This window comes from Nerophis ophidion, linkage group LG07 (assembly GCF_033978795.1).
Source record: "Nerophis ophidion isolate RoL-2023_Sa linkage group LG07, RoL_Noph_v1.0, whole genome shotgun sequence".
Taxonomy (NCBI): Eukaryota; Metazoa; Chordata; class Actinopteri; order Syngnathiformes; family Syngnathidae; genus Nerophis; species Nerophis ophidion.
Window position 1 is genome coordinate 51,093,838 of NC_084617.1, and position 27,642 is coordinate 51,121,479.

Below are 27,642 nucleotides of genomic sequence, written 5' to 3' on the forward strand. Positions count from 1 at the left end.
TCAAAGAGGCAGCCGCGGACTCTCTTGCCTCCTCCCACCGGCCGCCCCCGACCGTCGGATGCTTCCAACGTGGAGGAAGCATCGGCTGCCTTCGCCTCGTCGAGAAACGTGGCTTCCCTCGGAGACACTGGCAGTCCACACCCCTCCGACCTTCAGGTTGTACAGGTACGACAATATATATTCTCACTAAAACACTGGTAACACAATAAGCAGATAAGGGATTTTCCAGAATTATCCTAGTAAATTTGTTTAAAAACATTTGAATCGGTCTGCCATCTAGTTTTTTTTAATTTTTTTTATAGTCCTTCAATCTCACTTTTCTCATCCACAAATTTTTTATCCTCGTTCAAATTAATGGAGAAATCGTCGCTTTCTCGGTCCGAATCGCTCTTGCTGCTGGTGGCCATGATTGTAAACAATGTTCAGATGTGAGGAGCTCCACAACCCGGGACGTCAAGTGCACATCTGCTACTTCCGGTACAGGCAAGGCTTTTTTTATTAGCGACTAAAATTTGCTAACTTTATCGTCGATGTTCTCTACTAAATCCTTTCAGCAAAAATATGGCAATATCGCAAAATGATCAAGTATGACACATATAATGGACCTGCTATCCACGTTTAAATAAGAAAATCTCATTTTAGTAGGCCTTTAAATTAACTATTTTCTTTACTTTGACGCAAAAGCAAAAAACGGTCCGCACTGGTCACAACACACAGGATGATCGAATTCCGGTTTCTTGACGTCAAAAAGGTGACTCGTCCTCTTTAAATGAGAATAATCGACGTCATGACAACGTCACATTACGTAACCCGGAAGTGGACGCCTCAGTTGTATTTACATTTCAAACTATGTAAGTGTTGAAAATATGTTATTTTTAAATGAACATTGGCCGATAAAGTTATTGAAACGTCCCTAAAGCAACACGTTTTATCCAGATATAATAAATTGTGTTGACTATGTTTATTTGAATAATGGATTGTGGCACTAGTTGATAGCTAATGTTAGCTTGAGCCGCTAGCTGACGTGTTAGCTTACTTCCTCCAGACACGTTTCTGATTGTTTGGAGGCTTTTTCTACTCTTTCCTTATCCCTTTTGTTTAATGACCACTTGGTAAAGAGCGTAGTTGTCCCATATTGCTCAGTTACCTCTGTTTGTATCTGCAGTATTAGTGGCGTTGACGAGGCTAGCATGTTCCCTCACCGCCTGCCGCCGAGGAGCCCCTCAGGCTTCCATCCTGGACCGTGTCGACAACAACCCTCTCCCATGGAACCCCGCCATTACCAGCATAGACAGCAACGGTTTGAACACTCTATTTTGTCTCAATTTTACTTGTTGAGACTAATTCATGGTTTTATGGTATTTCTCCATACATACAGTGGGGCAAACAAGTATTTAGTCAGCCACCGATTGTGCAAGTTCTCCTACTTAAAATTATGACAGAGGTCTGTAATTTTCATCATAGGTACACTTCAACTGTGAGAGACAGAATGTGAAAACATCATGCTTTGGGGCTGTTTTTTCTGCTAAGGGGACAGGACGATTGATCCGTGTTAAGGAAAGAATGAATTGGGCCATTTATCGTGAGATTTTGAGCCAAAACCTCCTTCTATCAGTGAGAGCTCTGAATGGTTGACCAAATACTTATTTTCCACCATAATTTACAAATTAATTCTTTAAAATTCCTACAATGTGAATTCCTGGATTTTTTTTTTCACATTCTGTCTCTCACAGTTGAAGTGTACCTATGATGAAATTTAAAGACCTCTGTCATCATTTTAAGTGGGAGAACTTGCACAATCGGTGGCTGACTAAACTCTTTTTTGCCCCACTGTAGTTTTGCTGTAGGTATGTGTGTAAAAATTAATAAATAATGGTTTTACATGAATCCAGGGCTATCAGACAGGTCTTGTGAAGATGATTCCAAAAAGGCCTTCTCTGCTGGTCTAACAACCATAAATCTTGATCATTATTTAAGATAAAATAAATGGGCAGCACGGTGGTACAGGTGCATTTGCCACAAAATACGAATGTCCTGAGCAGTCCTGGGTTCAATCCCGGGCTTGGGATCTTTCTGTGTGGAATTTGAATGTTCTCCCTGGGACTGCGTGGGTTCCCTCCGGGTACTCCAGCTTCCTCCCACCGCCAAAAACATGCACCTTGGGGATAGGTTGATTGGCAACACTAAATTGACCGTAGTGTTTGAATGTGAGTTTGAATGTTATCTGTCTATCTGTGTTGGCCATGTGATGAGGTGGCGACTTGTCCAGGTTGTACACCGCCTTCCTCCCGAAAGCAGCTGAGATAGGCTTCAGTACCCCCGCGACCCCGAACGGGACAAGCCGTAGAAAATGGATGAATACATTTTTAATTAACTTTCCCTAATTATCTAAAATTATTCATATTCTCTTCATGTCATATTATGCTTTTTCCAGTGCTGTAGTTTTTAGGTTATATAGTTTTTATCCAATCAGAATTCAATCAATCAATGTTTATTTATATAGCCCTAAATCACAAATGTCTCAAAGGACTGTAAAAACCACTATGACTACAACATCCTCAAAAGAACCCACATATTCAGCTGGCTTATGTTGCCATGCTGTACCAAGTCTACGTCAGTGCACTTTAAGTGAACGGGCACAAACATTTGATAGCCAATCAGATCACGAGTTGTTGTTGTCAGTAAGGCCTTCTAGATGGCCTAAGATGAGCTAAGTAACAAAATAACTCTATTACCCATCATGCTACAGTAGTGTAGAACATGTGCAGTAGCCCCGTTTAGGTTGTTTAATGTAGACATGCAGGCAGCGGGAGGTTTTGGATGAGCATGCTATGGAGTAAACTTTAGGAACTCAGCCAACACGCTTCGTCCGCATCTTTTATGATTAGACAAGACAACACATATATTTGCAAGGCCATTTTCAAAAAGGATATTTAAAGAGAAACTACATCTTGTGAGACTAAGTCGGCTAACCCCGGACGCTAGCTCAGCTTTCGATGAAATGAGAGTTCAGATATTTTATTTCTTTATTTTGTCACGTTTAATATGTGTTTTGCAATTTTAATTTTGACAGTCCCACATAAGATATGTTTTAATTGCTAATGCAGGTTTATTGATTTTTAAATGTGCCAGAAAATAACCCGTTTTGTGCAATGCCAAGTAGTGCGTGAATGTGTTCTTGTGTAGTATTTCTCCAGCAATGGTCATGTGGTGACATAAATGATGGTATTTTTAGAGGTCATCATTGAAGTCTGACATCAATGAAGGCCGACATGGGAAATCCAGGCCCACCACTGGATTCCAGTGGTGGGCCGTGAAGGTCCTGGGTTCAATCTTGCGCTCTGGATCTTTCTGTGTGGAGTTTGCATGTTCTCCCCGTGACCGCGTGGGTTCCCCCCGGGTGCTTTGGCTTCCTTCCACCTCCAAAAACATGCACCTGGGGGTAGGTTGATTGGCAACACTAAATGGTCCCTAGTGTGTGAATGTGAGTGTGAATGTTGTCTGTCTATCTGTTTTGGCCCTGTGATGAGGTGGCGACTTGTCCAGGGTGTAACCGCCTTCCGCCCGAATGTAGCTGAAATAGGCTCCAGCCCCCCCGTGACCCCAAAAGGGGATAAGCGGTAGAAAATGGGTGGATGGACATATTAGGAAAGGTTAAAACTGTTGAAATTCGCTAAGTTATGGTGAATTTATAATCTCAATATATACTGCGACGTACCCCAAGAATCGAAACTGGGATAAAAAAGGAAACATTTTTAAGACATTTGTAAAGTTATTAAAGTACTTAAAGTTAGTACTATTTACAGACAACACAACTGCGCTTTGGTCAGGAAATACCACATAAAAGTTATTACACACAACAGAATAAATTAACAGATTAAAGAGATGGTTTGGGATAAAATATCTATGAATCTCCCCCCCAAAAAAATAATACTGTTCGGTAACATTAGAAGTGAAAGAAAAACAAATACAAATAGACGGTCGATATTGACTGGGTAAAAGAAACTACATTGTTGCGTAATGATATAGATACAAAAATGAACTGGAAATCTCACAAGAAATATACAACATTAGGTGGCAAGATATACATCAGTAATGAATGAAGCAATTTTGTGTATTAGATTTTTTTTCCTTTTTTAAATGACTCCAGATTCTCAACTGACCGCTACTTCTGCCATATCTGAGTTATTGTGTAGAAATATGGGGAAATAACAAAAGTAGACTTCATTTACAAACCATGTCACAAAATAGGTCCGTTAGAGTAATACCCAATGTGGGATATCTAGAACACTCAAACCCTTTATTTATTGAATCCATAATACTAAAACTCATTAATTTGCAAACAGCGAAAATTATGCATATGTTAAGGCAGACTATAATCAGCTACGCAAGAATGTAAAACAATTCTCAAAAACAAAAGAAATATAACTTTTGAGTGACATCTAATTTCAGACATTTGTATGCACACACAACACCTAAAACCTTTAACATATCAGTATGTGGAAATACATTATTTATTGGGGTAAGCCAATACGTCAAATTAAGTACTATTACTATGCAATTTAAAAAACTGTTCAAACTCAGTGTTTGCAAAGTACAACAGACAATTCAGATAAACATTTTCAACCTTATTGACAATGATATTATTAACATCTCACTATGTTAGTTACAACTTATTTGAAGATTTATTCTTGAGAACATTATTATTTATGGAATTGAATTGTGTGCATATTGAGAACAGGAAGTGAACACAATTGTTAGTGGTGCTAGGAAGCAGGAAAAAGGTAGGTTTAAATGAGCTCTGCTTGTTTCTACTCTTTTTTGGAAACATGTAAAAAGAAACTGGAAATTGTAATGTATCAAGTAACTGTAAGCATGTTTGAAAAAAACTTAAACCATAAACTCCAATACAAAGTAAATATGGCTCAATATTTTAGATGTCAACTTTTTGTTGAAAGTGTCAAAACCTTAATTGTTAAGTTTAGTATCATTAGAAAGCATGCTGAACTAAGAAAGAGAACAAATATGTTTATACACACATACCTACGTAATATCCTGCAACATATTTTCTTCTCAGTGATTAGACAGACTCCATCGTAAGTGAGTAAAAAAGTCCCTAATCGTTATATTCTTTCAACATCTGCGTACAACAGTTATGATGTTCCTGCATATGAAATCCTGCCTACTAACGAACGTACCCAGAGCCCATTGCCCCGTCTTCCACCAGTTCACATGAATCATTACCGCAAGTAAGTCTTATTACTCCTTAAGCCCCCGATTATTATTAAAAATATTAAATTTTCAAATTTCAAATGTGTTTTACAGGAGGAAAAATGATGACGACAGTTCCTCTGGTTTAAAACGCTTCCGTGGTGATGACTCATCCTACTCATCCATGCGATACCCTCCCAATCAGCACCCTCTTCCCTTGTATAGTCCTGACCAAGCTTTAGCAGGTTCCTCAAGGTCGCCCGGCACTGTTTTTGATCACCCCCAACCCGACCCTCGCTGTCGTGTACCTGTCATCTCAGATAGTTCTGTAAACCTGTGGGTCTATGCTGAAAACGACAAGGTACTATCAAATAGCACCGTGCATTGTTTTGACTGTGTATTTAGTAGAGATCAACAGATAAGTCAATGAAGCCAATAACAATATTTGCAGCCAATATCCATTTGCCATATAGGTTAGCTTATAGGACTGTCCTGGTATTGTAGATGCTGCGGTATTGCTGTTTCAAAGTCTTCGTGATAATGTTGTGACGCGTGGCTGAATCAAACAAAAACTTGGTGTGACGTTTTTTTCTGGTGCTTTAGCATTTTTTTCCGGCGCTTTAGCACTTTTTTCATGCAAGGCAAAGGGGCTGGTGCTTGACCAGTGGTTTTTACTATCAACTTCACTAAATATAATTTTTAATACTAAATTCTGTTATATAAATTGTATCCGCTGATGTAGTTCTGCTGAAGTAAGAAAAAAAAAAGGCATATACTGTCAAAATGCCAAATATCGGCTCTGATCAGTCAATATCTTGTATTTAGGAGTTGTTTGCATGTGATTGTGCCTTTTTAGGTGAGCCTTCAGATAATGGAGCTGTTTGAGGCGTGCCAGCAGCAGCCCTCTGATTTGCAAAGTAAGGAGATGTGCCGTAGTTTGCTGCAAAAAGATATCCAGCGTGTCTTAAAAGGTGTGTATGAATGACTCTTAAACTCCTATGTTGTGTTCATCTCATCACTGCTGTCATATTGTCTCATAGGAGGAAATCTGTACATGACGGGCTCCAGCATGAGTGGATTAGCAAGCCGGAGCAGTGACGCTGACTTGTGCTTCGTCCTCCATGTAAATATCTCAACTCTGCCTTTTTTGTTAAATGTGCAACCACGGATTTTCTATCATAGTAACATGATTCTTTATTGCAGAAAATGACAAATCCCATCACTGTACTCACTTCCATCAGAAAGATGATGAAGTCATTGAGTGAGTAAAACTTACAAAATGTTATCTTTTTCAAAGGTTGTCCAAGGAGTCTCATTTGAGATCAACAACTTTGTTAGTTGCCTAGCTTTGTTGCATATAATAATTGTTTCACCAAACTATAAGGGTAATCCTAAAAATTAAATGCAGTATAATTATTCAAGGATTCAGGCTTTATTTGTCATACTCGTACACATTTGCACATATTCGGTACAAATTTTGATCCTGGCAAGTATTAAGAGAAACAGTAATGAATAGGCAATAAAGTACAACAGCAATAAATAACTACCGTGTTTTTCGGAGTATAAGGCGCTCCGGAGTATAAGGCGCACCTGCCGAAAATGCATAATAAAGAAGGAAAAAAAACATAAGTCGAACTGGAGTATAAGTCACATTTTTGGGGGAAAATTATTTGATAAAACCCAACACCAAGAATAGATATTTGAAAGGCAATTCAAAATAAATAAAGAATAGTGAACAACAGGCTGAATAAGTGTATGTTATATGACGCATAAATAACCAACTGAGAAGGTGCCTGGTATGTTAACGTAACATTATGGTAAGAATCATTTGAATAACTATAACATATAGAACATGCTATACGTTTACCAAACAATCTGTCACTCCTAATCACTAAATCCCATGAAATCTTATACGTTTAGTCTCTTACGTGAATGAGCTAAATCATATTTGATATTTTACGGTAATGTGTTAATAATTTCACACATATGTCGCTCCTGAGTATAAGTCGCACCCCTGGCCAAACGATGAAAAAAACTGCGACTTATAGTCCGAAAACTACGGTAGATGTGGCATTTCCTGAAGGAATTGTGTGTAACTGCTCCAATGCTGAAGTTAAACTGAAATACTGACAGAATGTACTATGAATGTAAGAATAGTTTGAATGTCAAAACGGTTTAAATGTTGAAGAGTTTAAATTTCCAGAAAAAACGGAATTTGTTTTGGAACTTGGGAAAGTGTTAGTTTTAATGTCCAGGATGAGTGGACTGTGTTGATGTTGGAATGGTTTGAATAGGTTGATTTGAGGGAGATTTTTCCAGAGTTTGGGAGCTGCAACAGAAAACAAATAACCGAGAGACAGCTCTTACCTTAAAACACTCATTAAGTTGAGGTACCACTGTGTTATAATGCTAATACACATCATAGTGCTGCTATTTCTCTGTTTACACAAACATGGTTTTAAAGAAATGAGATGTAAAACAACCACAAATAAATTGTTTGTTTATTGATAGAGTATATACAACAAACCCTACTGATCCGAGCCAAAGTACCGATCCTGCGGTTCCGAGAGAGAGGCAGGTAAGGTATGAGCAAAGCTTGTGAAAGAACGCCGCCTTCACTGCCTGATAAAATCAAAGTTTTGATTTCTGTGTCACTTATCTAGCAGTGTGCTGTTTGATCTAAACGTCAACAACACGGTGGGAATCCGGAACACCTTCCTCCTGAGGAGTTACGCTTACGGTAATTGTTTTAAAATTCTCCTCCGAGCTTAGAATTTGGCTGTCCGAACAATTTAACGTATTTGGTTCTGTGTCAGCTGACCCCAGGGTTCGACCTCTCGTCCTTGTTATCAAGAAGTGGGCCCGGCATCATCACATCAACGATGCCAGTCAAGGAACTTTGAGCAGCTACACACTGGTGCTGATGGTGCTGCACTATCTCCAGAGTCAGTACACAAGCAAACAAAATACATATTTACCCCTATTTGTTATCAATAATGTTTTATTATTTGTCATCACAGCCCTCAAATTACCAGTCCTTCCTTCACTACAGAGGGAGTACCCAGTAAGTGTACCTTGAACTTTTTTTTTACAACATCTATTTGTATACTATAGCTTGACTGTTTAATGCAAATTACTCTTATATATGTGTATTTAAGCACTATATCCTGCTTGGCCTCCTACAGATTTTAGTATGTAATGACGTAAATTAAGTAACACGCACATTCGCTTTGTTTGTTAATGGTAGCGATTTGGCTAAAGTTTGCCTTTATTGAAGTGGTTCTCAAACTTTTTTCATCAAGTACCCCCTCAGAAAACACTTGGCTATCCAAGTACCACCATAATGACCAACATTAAAATACAGTAGTAGGCCTAAGTATTCATTAAAACCAGTCAGAGGTGTTATTTATCAAGTACATTTATTATTTTTGGCCGCTCTAACATTCCACACAATGTACAAACATCAGCAATGATACTCCAAAAACAGTACATACAGTATTTACAGACTAATTTGGTGCATCATTTGATGGACGGAATAAGAATCACTGCTTTATTGAATGTTTATTCTGTCGTAAAAACAACATGACTGCAAATTGTGTTGCTTCTGTTGGACTGCCCGCGTGTATGTGCACGCGCTCCCTTTGTGTATGTATGGACGAGACAGCGAGTGATAAAATTCCCTGGGCCATCAAGCATTTTTTGTTCAATATCATTTGTTATTCCCACTTTTCTATAACACTTATTTTCTACTAAAAGTGTTAGTACTTCCACATTTAAAATATTAGTGTTTTATTGGCAATTTTAGCTTTTTATTGGCAATTTTAGCATGTTACATTAGCAAGTAATCTTTTTAAACTAATTTTATATTCATGCACAGTCAAGCTTATTCACTATTAGCATGCTAATGTTAGTATGCTATTCTTTTTAAGCTAAGTTTTATAGGTACACAATGTCAGAGTCAGTTAGTAGTTAACACACTTTAACTGTCAGCATGTCAACGTTGGCTTGTTATTTTTTTGTAGCTTATATAAATTGGTACTCTATAAATTGGTACTTGACACGTTATTGTTAGCATGCTAATAGCTAAGTACCAACTTGTATGACTCTTGAGGTTTATACTTGCAAAGTGACCTAATGATGCTGATATATATATATATATATTTATATATATATATATATATAAATATATATATATATATGCTAATGCAAGCATGTTAATAAATTAACATTAGCATGCTGATATGCTATTGCTAAAGTTAGTATGTTAGTTTTTTGAGATCCTTTTGCACTTCATATATTTTGTTGACGCTATATGGCCAGCATGCTGTTTTTATTCAACTTCGGCTTTTCAGCATTCACGCGCAATGTCTTCCGAAATTGCATATTATACTTGAAAAAAATATAGACATTTAAAAAAATATGTTCTGTTAAACCAGTAATGGCAATAATGGAAACATTATCAAGCAAGTGGTGTTCTTATTATTTTAGTTTATCCATCCATCCATCCATCCATCCATCCATTTCCTACCGCTTGTCCCTAGGCTCGAGCTAAAAAATATTTATTTTGTGTGAGTAAATGAAGTTAAATGTAAGTTTCAAACAGCTTCTTAAAGGTCATTTAGCCAATCAGATGTTTGAAAAATACACTTCTGAGAAGGCCCATTAGCCACAATGGAAAATACAGAACAATGTAAATCTTGCTGTTAAGTTAGACTAATAAATTATAATTCTTGTTGCAAAATTATGCAAAGTTAAATCATATTCAAAATGTCAAACCAAAAATTCTCTTGCAAAGCCTCATACACAAGCAAAAACAGTAAAGTATGGTTTGTGTGTAAATAAAAGGTACACACAGTTGTCGTGTGCAAAAGTATTATGCCACCTCTAATTTGATTGTTTTTAATTACCTTTTTAACAGCAGATTTTCCACAATAAAACAGCAAATGGGACAGACAATTGTCAGGATTACCCAAGTAGTGATGTGCTATACCATTAATTTTCTTTCTGAGTTGATACTAAGTAAAATTTAGGCTGGTATCGGTGATACCCATCCGATACTCTGCAGTTTTACCTACCGGTAATATTTCTGGTAAAATTTAAAAAGGAGTGTATTTCAAGTGTTGCTGCGTTTTGAGACTCATTTTTAAAGGGGAACTGCACTTTTTTGGACTTTTGTTTATCGTTAACAAAAAATTTGACGATAGATGTGGGGTTTTTTTGTATTCTAAATATTAAATAAATGCAATCAAAAGTTTGCTTACAATGGAGCCTATTAGAGACGCGCAATTCCGCCTATAAAGCCCTTAATCCAAACACGTCCATTAAAGTCTTATATTCATGATGTAAGTATATATGTAATGTAACAGGCACATTTATATAATTAAAAAAAAAATTGTATTTTGATTATCTTAAGCGTGCGTGGTACATTTTCAAAACATATTACGACGTTTGCTTTTTTTTTTCTTCGACGTTATTACTCACTGCATACTTCATGAGAGCCAACAAACATAATACATAATTACTGTGCAATGTCTGCTCACATCAGGATGCTGACTGCTGGGATGTATATATATTCCCATGTAGGCAAAGAATTACTAATAATCCACACCAGGAAACAGGGTGGGGAGATCAGGAGAACACGTGTCTTCGCCAGTTTCGGGTCCTAAATGGCTGTAAAACTGTACCAAATTGTCGGAATACCTACACAGACGTCTCATATCCCGGTGAGATGCATGATTTAGGATTTATAATAAATTTACAGGGAGAAAGGAAACAAGGAAGCAGCAGACCACTCGATGATGTAAACAGGGAGACAGGGAAGTGATCCCAGTGCCGCTATATAATAGAAACAGTAATAATAGTTTGTCTGCATTAGCACTTATAATAACAATATCACTAATACTTGGTCAATATTCAAATCACAAAGTGTAAATGGAGCATTGTTGGCAGTTTTTGAATGGTTATATATTGGATTTTATGTGCAGAATAGTGGAGCTCACATTGGCACAGCTGTAAATGTCTTTTTTTTTTCCAAGTTTATTTAATATTTAAAATGCATTAAAAAAAGACTCCATCCATTGTCATGTCGTCGTGATTGTAAAAATTTTAAAACAAGTATAGTTTTCCTTTTAAGTGATAAACTGTAAAGTCAAATGGCAAAACAAATGATGGCCTTATCTTATTTATATTCAACTCTGTATCTACTGTATCAACTCTGTGTCTCCAAATAGCCTACAACAAAGGGATAGACGCACTTGCTGTTTTATAATACTGGGGATCTCATTTTGGTTGGCGAGAATTTTTTTTAATAAAAAAATGAATTGTGCATTACATACTTACGTAGGCGGTAGTAGTTCCCACCAATCACATTTTCATTTAGAGAAAATTTCAATGATTTAATTACACCAGTGCCCACCAAACTTTTTGAGGCCAAGATCCTGGATCTCAACCAAAAACCAAATAAAGACCTACTTGAGATTAGATTTTTTTTTAATTATTTTAATGATTATTATTATTAAAGACAAAGCTTTAGATGTTATTACTAGCTGTTGTCAAAATAATTGTTTTTCTCATTGTGCTTGCTGTTTTTCCAATTGTTGCTGGAGTTTGTTTTGTTTTTTGTAATTTGCCTAGGGCCAATGACAAACTTCAGGCAGCCCTGCTGTAGAAACTATATGTTAATGACCACTATAATCTTAGTACCATAGTATATTTGTTTATCCTATGATCACATATGGGACGCAAATCACATTGTTGTCTTACGTCAGCGCCAGAAGTAGTAAAATCAGCTAGTGGATTTTTCCTGTGTGATTAAAGAGAGGATAAATGAGGAATACCTTTAGCTGCTGCCTTGTTTTATAATATATGATCAATGGAACAATTTCCCTTGTGGATCAATAAAGTTTGTCTAATGTTGACTTTTGTATGCACAATGAATCAACACAAAATGTGTACTTGAGAGTTATTTTCATGGACTCATATTTGGCCTGTTAAATATATCCGTCGCAGGCGAGCGATGCCGGTCATGGTTGACAGAAGAATTGTTTAATGTTGGATGCTAGAAAATTTCTCGCAACAATCAGTCTTAATGCATTGTTGCAGTTGGATGATTTTTGTGCGCGTCATGCAACGCATGTTTTTGAGACAAGCGGGTGTTGGGTGTGGTCGTTCTCAGAAGGTGTGGTCGAGAGTGGCGGGATGTGAGGCTGAAGAGAGAGAGAGCCAGAGGCAAAAATGCGTGCCTGTTGGCAGATCTGTTGGTCACATTAAAACATTATTTTTTTAGTATTTACGCTATCGACCGTTTATCCATATACAATGTGAAAATTGAGAAGGTGCCTGAAATCAGATTTCTTGGGGTGATCTTAGATGAAAAGTTGACATGGAAAGGTCAAATATTGCATTTGAAAAATAAGGTATCTAAAAGCTTATTTATTTTGAACAAGGTTAAATACAGATTCCCGTATAATACAATGAGAATGTTATATTGCTCAATTATTCTAACTTATTTCAATTATTGTGCAGAAATATGGGGAAGTACATATCACAGCAACATAATGCCTTCATTTCTTTCACAGAAAAGAGTAATTCGTATCATTTTTACAGTAAGTTATGGAGACCACACCAATCCACTTTTCATAAGGTCAAGAGTATTAAAACTAAATTACATTGTAGAATTGCATACTTTTATTAGTGATGTTCAAAGCTAGAAATAAAGTTCTTCCGAAGGACTTACACAAGTTATTTGTGTTCACATCTGAAGATGAGAACCACAGAAGGACGTATGATTTTTAACATCCAAGAGTGCGAACAAATTTGAAACACGTGCTTGTCTGTTGCTAGTGTGAAAGCATGGAATTCTCTAAACAAAGACTTAAAAAGTTGCAAGAATATCTTTGAATTTAAAAAGAGTTACAAAAATAGACAACTGGAATTATATCAAACTGATTTTTGATTTTGATTGGACGTGTCATTGTGAAAATGCTTAAACAAAATTTAAAAAGTATTTCTGTGGAGGGAACAGTTATAAAGTCATCTGAAATTGTGTTAAAAATGAGGCAGATAAATATAAGAATAGTATTCTTCCATCTGCTCCTTTCTGATCATGGAAATGTACAAAAAACTGAAAAACAATGAAAGTGTCAACTGTACATGGCTTGTATATATGTATTTTCATGAAAGGAATAATGTCTTATCTGTGTTGGCCCTGCGATGAGGTGGCGACTTGTCCAGGGTGTAACCCGCCTTCCGCCCGAAACGCAGCTGAGATAGGCTCCAGCGACCCCGAAAGGGACAAGCGGTAGAAAACGGCCCTAGTGGTGTGAATGTTGTCTATCTGTGTTGGCCGTGTGATAAGGTGGAGACTTGTCCAGGGACAAGCGGTAGGAAATGGATGGATGGATGTAAAGAGGGCATAAGAGCAGTTCACTTTTTAATAATTTTGATTGAAGGTACAGTGTGATTGAAAGGCGAAACCTTTTAATTGGCTGTTGTCTACTGCCAGTGCACGGAGTCAGAACACAGGTTGCTACTACAGGGAAATAAAAATAAATTCTTAAATGAAACAGCCTTGTGAGCCAATACTAATTCACTAGATCGTAACAGTTCATGTAAACCTGTAATTGATTCAGGATTGTCAGTGCCAAAAGCTTACAATTGTGTGTTTATATGGATATTTGTAAGCTTTTGACTTTATATTATAACCATATGGGGTCGGACATGGGCAACATGGTTTTTTAACCGGCATTAAAATTGGCATTAAATTGTATTTGCTGATACCAGCAGAAACCCTGAAGGAAGAATACGTTAAGATTGTGGATTAAAGTGTCCGGTACGTTACCAAGTTACAATGAACGGTCCACCCTCAGCATCACCTTCTTGTCATGCCTCATGAACAAGGAAGTAGCCTCCTCTACAGACAAATACACTCTACTATTGTTTTAAAAAAAAATATTTTTCACAATTCTGCCTTGCAGGGGGGCGTCTGTTCTTTACTAATATTTTATTGTTAAAGTATGACTAAAGCACCGTATCCAATAGTAGACTTGCACTGTACAGCATTTATTTCAAACATCCTTGTCTTGATTTTTAGGAGTGTTTTGATCCCTCTTTGGAGATTGACATGGTCCCCGAGGGAGCCCAAAACGTGCCCCCCTACAATACCCAAAACGACTCGTCTCTAGCAACGCTTCTGCTGGGGTTTTTCAGATATTACAGCGCACAATTCAGGTTGGTGCCTCATCTGATTTTCTTCTATCTTTTTGTTATTTTTTTTTTTCCCTTTTCTGGTTGTCTTCCAATCCTGCCAACTGTCGCTATCTCTCCTTCCTCTTCCTTCTCCCTGCTCTCATGTTTCTGCCTGAATGCCAGTGGCAGGTGTGACCTTTGGCCTTACGCAGCACTAACCTGACATCATGTGATGTAGGACGCCGGTAACATGGCACATTTAGACGTAGCTTGCGCAGCTTCCTTTCACTTTATTTGTGTTGTTGTGTGAAGTACCCAATACGTTCAGTTTTTCTTATGTTCAAAGTGGGGGGGTTTTTGGACCACGGAAAACATGCTTTATCAGTATCCTGCAGCTTCAAACGCTGCTTCAAAAAGCTGTCCATTGAAAAACGGGCTCATTGTAAATGATAATTTCATTTTCATTTAAAAAAATGCGTAATTGTTTCATAAAAATGTTTTTGTAGGTTAAAGTGTTTTATTTATGTTGCTCATCTCTTTGAATTTGTTTATTTGTATTTTTCAGTATCAAATGGTTGAAGTCCGTCCAAAAAATATATTTTTTTTTATTTCAGGCAAATTGCACTTTAAAGATTTTTTTGTTACAGTTTAAAAAACAATGCTAATTAATTATTTATTGTAAGTTGATCTGTAATTATTTTTAATTGTCTTATTTTAAGGAAACAATGTTATGCAGAGGCGTACTTAAAACTATTTTATAGACAAAAGATACTCTTTATAGTTGCGGCATAGAGTTGGAGGGTGTGAAATGTTTTCTTCTTCATGGGGGGTAACACAATAATTGAGAAGCACTGAATTAAGGTCAAGGCTGTTATAAAAAAATTATGAGATATTGTTTTTACTTGATTTTGAAATACTTTCTCAGTGAACTCTTCACCATTATACATTCTGGTCTAAATTAGGTTGTTATTGAAATATGAATAATGCATAAGGATTATTCATCACAGAATCTCTGAATAACCATTCTTGATGCCAACAATAACTTAAACAAACTTAAAATGTGTATAATACAGCTGTGGTTATCCATTTAATTAATCAAGTAACTTATCCATTAATTTGTTTGTTTAGTCGAGTAATTCGTAAAACACACTCGATAGCTTTAATGTGTGTTACAGTGAAATCAGGTAAACAGTTTTTCTGCTTGACATACCTTTCATTCTTTAATAATTGCACATCGTCCACATTTTTGTAACGTTTGCTTTAGTAAAAATAAACTTTCTGCTGGTCGCCGCCCCACAGATCACGGCACCCATTCAGCTCCTTTGCAGTAGCTTTGTGAAAACAATGTCCGTGTGTTTGAAGTTCCAGATTGTACAAAACCAGTGAAGTTGGCACGTTGTGTAAATGGTAAATAAAAACAGAATACACTGATTTGCAAATCCTTTTAAACCTATATTCAATTGAATAGAAAGCAAAGACAAAATACTTAACGTTCAAACTGGTAAACTTTATTTTTTGCAAATATTAACTCATTTGTAATTTGATCCCTGCAAGATGTTTTAAAAAAGCTGGCAGTTGTGGCAAAAAAGACTGAGCACGTTTTTGAATGCTCTTCAAACACTTATTTGGCACATCCCACAGGTGAACTGGCTAATTGGAAACAGGTGGGTGCCATGAATGGCTATAAAATTAGCTTCCATGAAATGCTGAGTCATTCACAAACAAAGATGGGGCGAGGAGGCACCACTTTGTGAACCAAATGCGTGAGAAAATTGTCCAACAGTTTAGGAACAACATTTCTCAACGAGCTATTGCAAGGAATTTAAGGATTTCACCATCTACGGTCCGTAATATCATCAAAATGTTCAGACATTCTAAAAAAAAATCACTGCATGTAAGCAGCAATGCCCGTGACCTTCGATCACTCAGGCAGTACTGCATCAAAAACTGACATCAGTGTGAAAATATGGGCTCAGGAACCATTCAGAAAAAACACTGTCAGTGACTACAGTTGGTCGCTACATCTGTAAGTGCAAGTTAAAACTCTACTATGCAAAGCGAAAGCCATTCATCAACAACACCCAGAAACGCTACCGGCTTCGCTCGGAACAATTAATTAAAGCGACAGAATATACATCAAAGTTTATTTCTAATCCAATTATCCATCCATCCAATTTCTACCGTTTGTCCCTTTTGTGGTCGTGGGGGCTTACTGGAGCCTATCTCAGCTGCATTCGGGCGGTAGGCAGGGTATACCCTGGACATGTCGCCACCTCTTCGGTAATCAAGTTTGTTTCCGTTCTAGTGTATAATCATTTTAATCACAATGGTGATGCAAAAAGTGTTTCTGCCTTAAAAACTGAACTATGGTCACCACTTTCACTGGCCACAACATTAGGTATGCCGCCACTATCTTATAAACTCATCACTATCTATACAATTGAGCCTAAATTGTAAACTATGTCATTTCCTGTTATTGCAGTTGGAAAAAAAAGGTGATATCTGTTTGTGAGGCCACAGCGTTTCAAAAGAAGACTGGTGGCAAGTGGAAAAACGCATTCATAAGTGTGGAAGGTAAACATGAAGTGTACAATGCAATGAAATCGCAAACAACAAATTACAGGACCATCCTGGGAAATATTGACAAAATGAAGACATATTCTTATGTATACATCACTCTTTTGTCATAGAATCATAAGTCTTGAATGTTTAGTTTAAATTTGTAGAAAATATCTAATCCCTTCTTTGTAGCTTTGGTTGCAACAATCAGTCTGGTTGAACTGTTGGTTCACAATCCAAATATTTCTGGATCTGACTTTATTCTGTTTTGCTTGTCCCCCTCAGAGCCGTTTGAGAAAAACAACACTGCCAGGGCAGTGCGCGATCAGGCCAAGTTTGATGCCATAACATCTGCGTTTGTTGAGGTATGTCGAGCAATACATTGTTGTTGTTTCCTGTATTTATGTTCACTCCTTGCATACTTCTCTCCCTCTGTTGGCAGTCATTCCAGCTGCTACGGAGTGGAGAGGACCTCAACTGCATTCTTCCGGTGAACGAGATCATTGCTCAAGAATCATCTTGGAAATGAGTTTATTTCTACCTCTGCACACTTTTTTTTTTTTTACCAAGTTTACAATGTATCCCGCTTTTTCATAATGCACATGTCAGGAGGATTTGAGGGTGGTGTACATTGTAAATGTTATGTACCATATTGACCAGGTAATAAGACCACCCTGAATATTATACACCTGTTTTCAAGACTTTGTGTGTGTAAAAGTTGTTTTGGTTTTTCAATATCCAAAATAACCACTGTTGAATTGTAATAAAAATTCTGAAAATTGTTTAGCCATTTAATGACTGCTTCATTGATCACTTATTTTAAATTTAACAACGCCTGTTTGCTCACTTGCCCCACTTTTTAGACACTAAATAGCTGCATTCTACCAGGTCACTGATGTGAGTGACAGGAAGAAAAGCTGACTTGCTTTGGGAGTTCTTAGTTCCACCTGCAGGTAGGCACGTATAAACTAAAGACCCAAATATTAGAAACCCTTTTTCAGACCTTCCTAGCATGAAATAATGCCATCAAACCAACACAAAAATTTATAAAACTTGTTTTTTTTTTTTAATTGGCCTTCAAGTGAAAGTTGTTGAAATAATTGTAATTAGCAGAAGATCCATTAGCATGTGAAATAGTGAACTTTTCAAAAATGACAAATTTTTATTGTGTTTTTTTTCTGGTTCAAGACATTTACATAAAGTTTTTTGACTGCGGCACCATGAACGGCTTGAGGGAGTAATGTTTCAGTCCATGGCCTATTTTTAACTCCACAAGGGATTTTCCTCTTAAGGTTACACAACATTGACTTTAGCTGTAATTCATTAGCACAGATTGATGTGCACATCATGTACATTAGCAGTAACATTTTGTAAGTATGTAGTTTATGCATTGAAATCCTAACACCTGACTCAAGACCCAGTGCGACCCAACACTTCTTTCCCGCTCTTCCCTCTTTTCATTGCCCACTTTGTCTATTTATGTCCCTGAGCTTAGTCAGATGGACCCCTCCCAACTTCAAATGACACAAACGCAACAGACCAACGCTTCTGGACTTAATAGTGTCTGAAAACATCGAGAAGAACCCCCCCACAAAGAGAGGAACGCAATACGGGAAAGGAACAATGGAGGAAAGTGAGGACTCTGATATGACCGAGCTGACAGAGTCTCAGTGTGAGGCTCTAGACGTCACCAGCCAGGACGATGAGGACGAAATGGAGGAGCTGCAAAACAGGTGCTTGACACACTAGTCTGGACTTTGTTAGAATTCTGCCAAGTGCGCCATGCAGGAAGGAGATTTAATGGATTTGTTTTTGCACGTCTTTCTCGTGTTTAATCCAGCTTCTAAGTGGCTGTGGAGCGTGATCCAAGTTGGCACTGACACCTAAAATGTGATCAAATATCCAGCTGCAAAGAATTTAGAGACTGGGCAGACAAATTCTGCGAATACATTTTCTCATTTATCATGCTTCATGTTGGGTAGTGCGCATATACTCTTCGTCTTACATAGTTTAAGAAATTGATATGGTGTGTTTTGAAAGTCTCCTGTTACATGCATGATGCCTTGGATCAACTCATCAGACATTTTATCCTTATTTTTTCATCACATCACTCCCCTCGGTCTAAGAGTTTGGCTATAAGGAACACTTTCGGTCAATGTGGTTTAATCAGCTTTTGAGTGCACCTTTTTAAGTTTGTTCCTCTTCCTTCGGGCCGTGTAGCAACCCCTTCCTTCTAAAGCTTCCTCTTTTCCTTTCCAGTCTACGTGAGCTTGTTCAGGACCAGTCTGTGAAACCCAAACTCCAGTGCCTGATTGTGGATCCGTCATTTTCCATGGTAACTGTCCAAAGCGAGGACAGTGGTATTGTTTGGGAGACAGCCTCTAGTCGCTGCTCTACCCCCTGGGCTTCTGAGACCAGTTCCATCTCTGAAGGCTGCAGCATGGAAGGGTCCGGGGCCGCCGGAAAGATCACCATTATCTTTGATGAGGACAAAGTAATCCGTAGGAGAACTAGGTCCGGAGGCAGGAGCAGCAGATTGAGGGAAATGTTGAGCAGATCTCGCGGTTCCAGGTCGACATCTGCTCTGGGGGTTGAGAGACCTGAAATGGTAGAGGTGTCGCTTCCTAATGTCAAGGAGCAGGAGAACAAAACTGAACCAGATTTGGAAGATATCAAAAGCAAAGATCAGCAGCTGTTTAGTTTGATTTCCGAGGGTTATGAGATACTTAACATTAGGGTTCCATCCAAACTTCCTACGGTGGATGAAGAGGAAAGCACCGAACTACAGGACAACTTGTCTTATCTGGACCAGACTCCTAAGATCAGATCGCGAAACCACCTTAATGAGACTACACAGGACGATGTTCCCCCACAGCAGGAGGAAGCACCGGATTGCAACGAGGTATTTATGAACATTTTACTGTGTTTTTTATGTCCACTAAAACAACTATTTTGTTCATTCAGCTGTGGGTTCATTTGTTTACTTATCATTCCGCAGCCTTTTGAGTCATCTTTGGACCCTGGACTGAGAAACACAGCCACTCCTAAAGATGGCTCCAACGATATTGACTATTTTGAGAAGTTCACCCTACTAGATGAAGTGGTTCCTGGACAAAATGCTCCAGACCATCATGAGGAAGTGGAAGAACCAGTTAAGGAAGCAGAGGCCATGCCTGCAAAGACGGTCAAAGACAGACCATCAGAATCAGATGAATCGTTTGTCTTTGTGACAGATGTGGACATAGTCGGGGAACACCTGGATGAAGTCTTTTATGGAGAAAGCGCTCCTGCTGATGCAATGCAGCGGAGAGCAGACGAGGAGGTAAACGACAGAGATGAAATGAGAGCAAGACAAGAGAGCCAAAGATCGACGAAAGAGAGCGGATCAATATTATTTGAGACTGAAGAAACCACCCTCACCCCTATTTTTATCTCCCCTGGACCCCCTAAAATCATTGACCCCATCCTTCTGGAAGAACCCACCGCCATGTCCTTCATGTACTCGGACCTTTATGCGGATTATATAGGCGAGAGACTCAAAAGCGATGAAGAATACTCAGAAGTGGAGAGTGTGACATCTGAGAAATCCTTCAGAAAAGGTTTGTCAGATTTGGAGGAAACAGAAGGATACCTGGAAAAGTTCATTTTGAAAGATGAAACCCCCACAGTAGAGGTGCCTGTAGACTCTGTAGAGGACAAGAGGGAAGGAAGTATGATGTGGCCACAGAGTACGTTTGAAATGACAGGATGTCTAACAAGAGCCGAGCAAGAAGATGAGGGGAAGAGAGACGTCACAAAGCAAGCTATCAACACAGAAGATGATAGAGAAGCAGGAAAAACTGAAGAACTGGTTTCAAAAAGGGCAAAGGAAGGGGTGCAACACTGTGAAGGTAGTAAAGAGCAGGCTGTTCCAATAAAATCAGGTAATGAGAATAGGCCAAAGGATGAAGGGATGCAGGCTCAGGAAAAACTGACTAAAAAGTCACTTCCAACAACACAACCACTGGATGTTAATATAGAAAAAGAAGAGCACCAGAGAGGTGATCGAGGCAGTGATCGTGTGATTCAATCTGAAAAACTATCCCAAGCTCAAGTACAGGAACAGGAAGGCGAGGTACCACCAACCCTTGCTGAGAACCCTCAGCAAGACACACAAGACAAAGTCTTTGAAAACACAGAAACTGAGAGGAAGATGGTGGAAGTTCTGGAGAAGGAAGCCCAAGAGGTGACTGTCGCAGAATTTGGTATTGTGAGACAGGAGATGTTGAACTCTAATGAACCATCAGTTGAAAGTAGGTGCAAGACAAAAGAGCTTGATCCCAAACAAACTGCATCAGTGGAGGCCTTCACTGGCAGTGAGCCTATGGTGCATGCAGTCATGACGGTAACTGAGAAGACTACTGATCAAGATGTGACTCAAACTAGAGTCCAGATTGATCTTCAGGAGGAGGTCCCTGAAGGAGAAACAAGAGCGGAGGTTCTGCCACAAGACGATATTGAAGTCGATGTGGAAGTAAAAGAAGAAGAGACAGATTCAGCTCAGCTTGAATGTGAGCAACAGACAACTGCAGAAGAAGAGGTAGCCATTCAGGAGACAAATGACGACTTGATTGTCTTCGTTCCCAAAGGCGAAGCTGTTGAGATGGACATAGAGATGAATCCCTGCTCAGGGATGGTTCCAAAAAGCAACACAGTGAGTCCTCCTGATCTGGACTTGGAATTTGAACATCTCACTGCACATGACAATAATACCAGAGAAACATTGGCAGAGTCTCAACTTGAGGAAGAACCATTTGGACAGATTGATGAGTTAAAGAAGAGGTCCTCACCTTCACCTCCTGAGAATAAGGCTGAGATAGACAAGCTGAGAACGGAGGAGGACAAAAATGAGGGCGTCTTTTCAACTTTGAGGAGTTTTGCCCCACAGACAGATTTATTTGAGCTGTACGAGGAGGATGTGCAACCAGATGCCACTGATGTAGACAAAAAAGCTGAGCTTACCCCAAGAAGAGATGATATAAAAAAAGGTCTGGAGATTTGTACTTTAAGGCAGGACATGCCACAAAAGACATCTCAAGATGAATCACCGGAAGAAGAAGAAGATGAGTATGAAATGGTAATGGAAGAGGACACCAAGGAAACAGCAGAACCTCAAGTTCTTGGAGATACACACAAGCCAGCTCAAGCGGAGTCCGACGAGGTGGTAAAGGACAACAGGCTCTCGGATGTGTTTGCAGATGAAGAGCTCATTGAGGCTGATTATGACATCATTGATGCCGAGGAGCACCATCAGGCTCAACTGGCTGCTGAGCTCCAAGGGATGGACTGGTTCTGTCAAACGTGTCAGTGTTTGCTGTCAAAGGACGACCGTGAGTCTGGAGACCATCGTGACCACGAGGTCACTGATGTGGACAAAGCTTACGAGGAGATGAAGGTAACGTATCATGACAATGTGTATAATGTTCAAATCAAACATATGTCAGGATTCTCATAATGAATTTTGGGACAAAAGTACGCTACAGGAACTTCAACTTTTCCGGTAAAAAGTACTAAATTCCAAGTATAGCGCAATTGGCATTGTATCCATAAATCACTGCTTTATGTACTGGAGATAGGGCCATACCAAAACAGAAAAGGGCTGTAGTTCCCCAAACCAAACGTCAAAGTCTGACATCTACAATTGTCTAAAATATCTTGGTTAGATGAACAATTAAGATTGGACTGGGGGGGTTCTGGTGCTAAGAAGTTTGCTGAATTGATTAATTAACTGATAAATTGGGTTCCCTAATCAAATTTTAATCACAATTATGACTGCCATGATTAAATGAGGGTGATCGTCCGGCAATATCAAAATTTAAAAGGCAGGCTCCCCTGCATATCAAATCAAGCACTCTTTCACAGCCTGCGGCGGCTGGTATGCAACAGTGGCTCATCTTAAAGGCCTACTGAAACCCACTACTACCGACCACGCAGTCTGATAGTTTATATGTCAATGATGAAATATTAACATTGCCACACATGCCAATATGGCCGGTTTAGTTTACTAAATTACTATTTTAAATTTCCCGCGTAGTTTCTTGTTGAAAACGTCGCGGAATGATGAAGTGTGCGCGTGACGTCACGGACTGTAGAGGACATATTAGCGCAGCACCATTTGCGGCTAAAAGTCGTCTCTTTTCATCGAGCAATTGAACAGTATTCTGGACATCTATGTTGCTGAATCTTTTGCAATGTGTTCAATTAATATTGGAGAAGTCAAAGTAGAAAGATGGAGGTGGAAAGCTTTAGCCTTTAGCCACACAAACACACGGTGTTTCCTTGTTTAAAATTCCCGGAGGTGAAACTTTACTATGGATCAGAGCGGTCAAGCGAACATGTCAACCGGCAGGTTTCGGTGAGAAAATTGTGGTGAAAAGTCTCCTCTTACCGGAGATCAGCGGAGCTTGCGCCGTCCATGCAGCTGCCGTCGAGTTCCCTCAGAGACTGTCGTCAAGGCACCCGTGGACACACCCCTCCGACTATCAGGTACTATTTAACTCACTAAAACACTAGCAACACAATAGAAAGATAAGGGAATTCCCACCCAAAATTATCCTAGTAAATGTTTCTAAAAACATCTGAATCCGTCCCAATGCAATGGCCTTTTTTTTTTTAATTTATGTTTTTATTTTTATTTTTTTCTAGTCCTTCGCTATCAATATCATCATTCACAAATCTTTCATCCTCGCTCATATTAATGGGGGAAATTGTCGTTTTCTCGGACCGAATAGCTCTTGCTGCTGGAGGCTCTCATTAAAAACAATGTGAGGATGTGAGGAGCCCTCACCCTTGTGACGCCGTCGTCTGCAACTTCCGGTACAGGCAAGGCTTTTGTATTAGCGACCAAAAGTTGCAAACTTTATCGTAGATGTTCTCTTCTAAATCCTTTCAGCAAAAATATGGCAATATCGCGAAATGATCAAGTATGACACATAGAATGGACCTGCTATCCCCGTTTGAAAAAGAAAATCTCATTTCAGTAGGTGAAGCGGCCCACACCAAAGGACATATTGTATGTGCACAGAGCTCCGTGGCCTGTTATCAGATGGCAACAGGTGTGGACGTCTGCACAACACGCTGCTCTGCTTGTCTCCTTAGAGTTGCATTAGCAGGACTAACAGCTAGCCATCGTGCTAAATAAGAGTCTGGAGACCCTTTTTCGTCCAAGTTCGAGCAAGACATGTTCCCCATTAGAATTCATGCATCTGCGCATGCGTATGAATAGAAGGATTGCGGAAATGTAATTAAAATTGAAAGCGAGTCAGTCGTTAATGACGCTATATTTTTGTATGTTGTCATTTATATATAATTTTCAGAAGAGTGGATCGTGAGATCGACAGGCGGATCGGTGCAGCGTCTTCGGTAATGCGGACGTTGTACCGATCCGTTGTGGTGAAGAAGGAGCTGAGTCGGAAGGCAAAGCTCTCAATTTACCGGTCGATCTACATTCCCATCCTCACCTATGGTCATGAGCTTTGGGTCATGACCGAAAGGATAAGATCACGGGTACAAGCGGCCAAAATGAGTTTCCTCCGCCGGGTGGCGGGGCTCTCCCTTAGAGATAGGGTGAGAAGCTCTGCCATCCGGGAGGAACTCAAAGTAAAGCTGCTCCTCCTCCACATCGAGAAGAGCCAGATGAGGTGGTTCGGGCGTCTGGTCAGGATGCCACCCGAACGCCTCCCTAGGGAGGTGTTTAGGGCACGTCCAACCGGTAGGAGGCCACGGGGAAGACCCAGGACACGTTGGGAAGATTATGTCTAATGGCTGGCCTGGGAACGCCTCGGGATCCCCCGGGAAGAGCTAGACGAAGTGGCTGGGGAGAGGGAAGTCTGGGTTTCCCTGCTTAGGCTGTTGCCTCCGCGACCCGACCTCGGATAAGCGGAAGAAGATGGATGGATGGATATAATTTTCACACAAAAAAAGATCAAATGTATGATTAGGTCACGCGGACGGGATGTAATTGATTAATTAATTAATTCTTTTTATGGCCCGGGAAAAAAACTAAACATCAAAAATGTGATGAAATAGGAAAGAGCTGAAATGTTAATACTAATATAGGAAAACATAAAGATGTGACTTTATATATTTTTTTGCTTGTTTAAAACACTTTTATCATCTTTGGGCACCAATTCCGATTCTTGGGCTGACGATTTGATTCAGAATCGATTTTCAATTCAACACGATTCTGGCAATGTATTATTTGGTATATAAATGATGATAAAACCTTTTCAAAACTGGTTACAAAAACTCCTCTTGGCTGCTGATATGCGACTTATACGCGCAGTCTTGGCCTAACAAACGTCTTAAATAACAATGTTATTTACAAAAATCACAGAATGTTAATCAATCTAACTAACAAAATAGAGCGACTCCACCCCAATCCTTGCTTTTAAATGCTTCTGATAGGAATTTACAACGCAATTGAGAAGACATAAAAATAAAATACTTATTTATTACAACACTAAAAAAAGGAAAACAAAAATGGATAAAAGCAACAGTATCAATAATAGTGGTTTCACGCTATTGATCCTAGAGTATTCTTAAAAAGAAAAAAAAAAAGTGAAAAAAATATATATATACTGGTACATATTTTTATTTCATTCTCGAAAACTATAAATCAATTTAGACTCGGAATAAATAAAAATCGCAATTTGGATATGAAACGATTTTTTGAGCACACCAAATAGTGAGTTACACAGATGCCTATAGAGGTCGCCAACTTTCTAATGTATTTTACACTGTGTATCCCGCCCACTTCTGGCTTTTCGGACGTGACTGTGTACGTATGTGGGTAACACACAGCTTAGGGCAGGGGTCTGCAACCTGCGGCTCTTTAACGCCGCCCTAGTTGCTCCCTGGAGCTTTTTCAAAATGTATGAAAATTGAAAAAGATTGGGAAAAAATATGTTTTTGTTTTATTGGGGTTTCTGTAGGAGGACAGCGTGACACAAACCTCTGTAATTGTTTGAAATCCCACTGTTAATATTAAACATGATTCTCTGAGAGCGCTGTTTTATCCTACTAATTTTGGCGGTCCTTGAACTCACCGTAGTATGTTTACATGTATAACATTCTTCAACGATGCCAGAGAAAGACATATTTTATGCCACTCATTCTTTGTCTCATTTTGTCCACCAAAAATTGTATGCTTCGTTGATGTTATTGACTTGTGTTAAGTGCTTATCAAGCATATTTGGTCAGTGCATGACTGCAAGCTAATTGATGCTAAAATGCTATTTAGGCTAACTGTATGTACATATTGCATCATTATGCCTCACTAGTAGGTATATTGTATTTAATTTAATTTCCTTTACTTATGTCCTCTGTGTATTTAATTTATATCTGCATTTCTCATGACATATCTGTATGTAATATTGGCTGCATGTCTGATAGTTTGTGCGTTTTGAAACCACAGCAAACATAACCTAGCTTGCAAAGATTGTTATAATTCCATTAGAAGACATTTTACCGTTTACTTTAAGTTGGACACACACATCTATACCTTTGGCCATTCTAAGCCAGTATAATAGAGGAGTTATCTCACTCTCTGAGAAGCCTGTGTTTTAATAATATTGTCCAATGTTTTAAAAATGTGTAGAAGACATTTTCTATTTCAACATATCTGTCAATAAAGATTTGTGTCAGCTACACGTAGTAATTTTGATAGTAGGCTAATATAGACACTTATATCATGTGTTGACTTCATTATATCACTTATAGACGGCTTTAAATTTTTTGCGGCTCCAGACAGATTTTTTTTTGTATTTTTGGTCCAATATTGCTCTTTCATCATTTTGGGTTGCCGACCCCTGGCTTAGGGTGTTGGTAGCCTAATGATAGCACCTTGCATAATTAGTGTTAGCTGTCATTGAATGTATATTCTATCATAACAACAAAGCGACTGCAAATTGTTGCTTGTTTTGGACTACTTTTTTAAGTGTTCAGACGCTTTCTGCGTGTACGTGTGAACGAGGCATGGTCAGTGACTGCCGTCAACACCAATTAAATTTATTCGGGCCAGTAAAAATAATCTTTACTACACAAACTTAGTAATTTTGAAAAAATACAGATTGTTTTAACACAAATGTGTTCTGTAAAACCACTTATGGTAGCACAAGCTAGCCAATGGTATTTTTGTTGTATATTTTTTGCCTTAAAGGCCTACTGAAATTAGATTTTCTTATTCAAACGGTGATAGCAGGTCCATTCTATGTGTCATACTTGATCATTTCGCGATATTGCCATATTTTTGCTGTAAGTATTTAGTAGACAACATCGACGATAAAGTTCGCAACTTTTGGTCGCTAATAAAAAAGCCTTGCCTGTACCGGAAGTAGCAGACGATGTGCGCGTGACATCACGGGTTGTAGAGCTTTTCACATTGATTACAATCATGGACGCTAGCAGCGCGAGCGATTCTGACCGAGAAAGCGACAATTTCCCCATTAATTGGAGCGAGGATGAAATATTTGTGGATGGGGAAAGTGACAGTGAAGGACTTGAGGCCATTTGGAGCAATTCACATAGGGAAGATGCTGTAAGAGGCGCCATGGCAGCCGTGGGGGTGGCAGGAATACTTGGCCACCCCCAACAAGGGATAGAGCCATACCGCTTTGAACCCGACGGTGACAGTCAGGAGGACGCTGA

The 27,642-nt window shown here is 38.9% G+C and overlaps 2 protein-coding genes across 3 annotated transcripts in view; both read left to right on the plus strand.

Moving 5' to 3' along the window:
- The first annotated feature begins 722 nt into the window (after positions 1-722).
- On the plus strand, positions 723-17,738 carry tent2 (terminal nucleotidyltransferase 2). Of its 2 annotated transcripts, XM_061906359.1 has the most exons (15): positions 723-851; positions 1,166-1,300; positions 5,154-5,249; positions 5,326-5,572; positions 6,068-6,182; positions 6,252-6,334; positions 6,415-6,472; positions 7,723-7,789; positions 7,875-7,951; positions 8,028-8,156; positions 8,232-8,275; positions 14,303-14,439; positions 16,880-16,971; positions 17,242-17,321; positions 17,399-17,738. In XM_061906359.1, the coding sequence occupies exons 2-15, from the start codon at positions 1,191-1,193 to the stop codon at positions 17,483-17,485; spliced, it is 1,422 nt and encodes a 473-aa protein (XP_061762343.1). In that variant the 5' UTR covers positions 723-851; positions 1,166-1,190; the 3' UTR covers positions 17,486-17,738. The 2 variants fall into 2 exon arrangements, with proteins under 2 accessions (XP_061762343.1, XP_061762344.1); XM_061906360.1 differs by lacking the exon at positions 723-851 and having other exon boundaries at positions 978-1,300; positions 7,878-7,951.
- A 713-nt stretch (positions 17,739-18,451) lies between these two features.
- The window catches only part of cmya5 (cardiomyopathy associated 5), a 39,232-nt gene continuing 30,041 nt past the window's right edge, over positions 18,452-27,642 (plus strand). The window contains exons 1-3 of the mRNA XM_061906357.1: positions 18,452-18,689; positions 19,216-19,858; positions 19,955-22,390. Coding sequence (XP_061762341.1) covers positions 18,580-18,689; positions 19,216-19,858; positions 19,955-22,390 — 3,189 coding nt within the window. The 5' untranslated portion in view covers positions 18,452-18,579. The remainder of the gene's footprint in view (positions 18,690-19,215; positions 19,859-19,954; positions 22,391-27,642) is intronic.

Coding starts and splice junctions, on each gene's coding strand:
- tent2 (XM_061906359.1), top strand. CDS start 1,191: ATGTTCCCTCACCGCCTGCCGCCGAGGAGCCCCTCAGGCTTCCATCCT. Junction 6,473..7,722: donor AAAGATGATGAAGTCATTGA/GTGAGTAAAACT, acceptor GTTTATTGATAG/AGTATATACAACAAACCCTA. Junction 17,322..17,398: donor TAACATCTGCGTTTGTTGAG/GTATGTCGAGCA, acceptor CTCTGTTGGCAG/TCATTCCAGCTGCTACGGAG.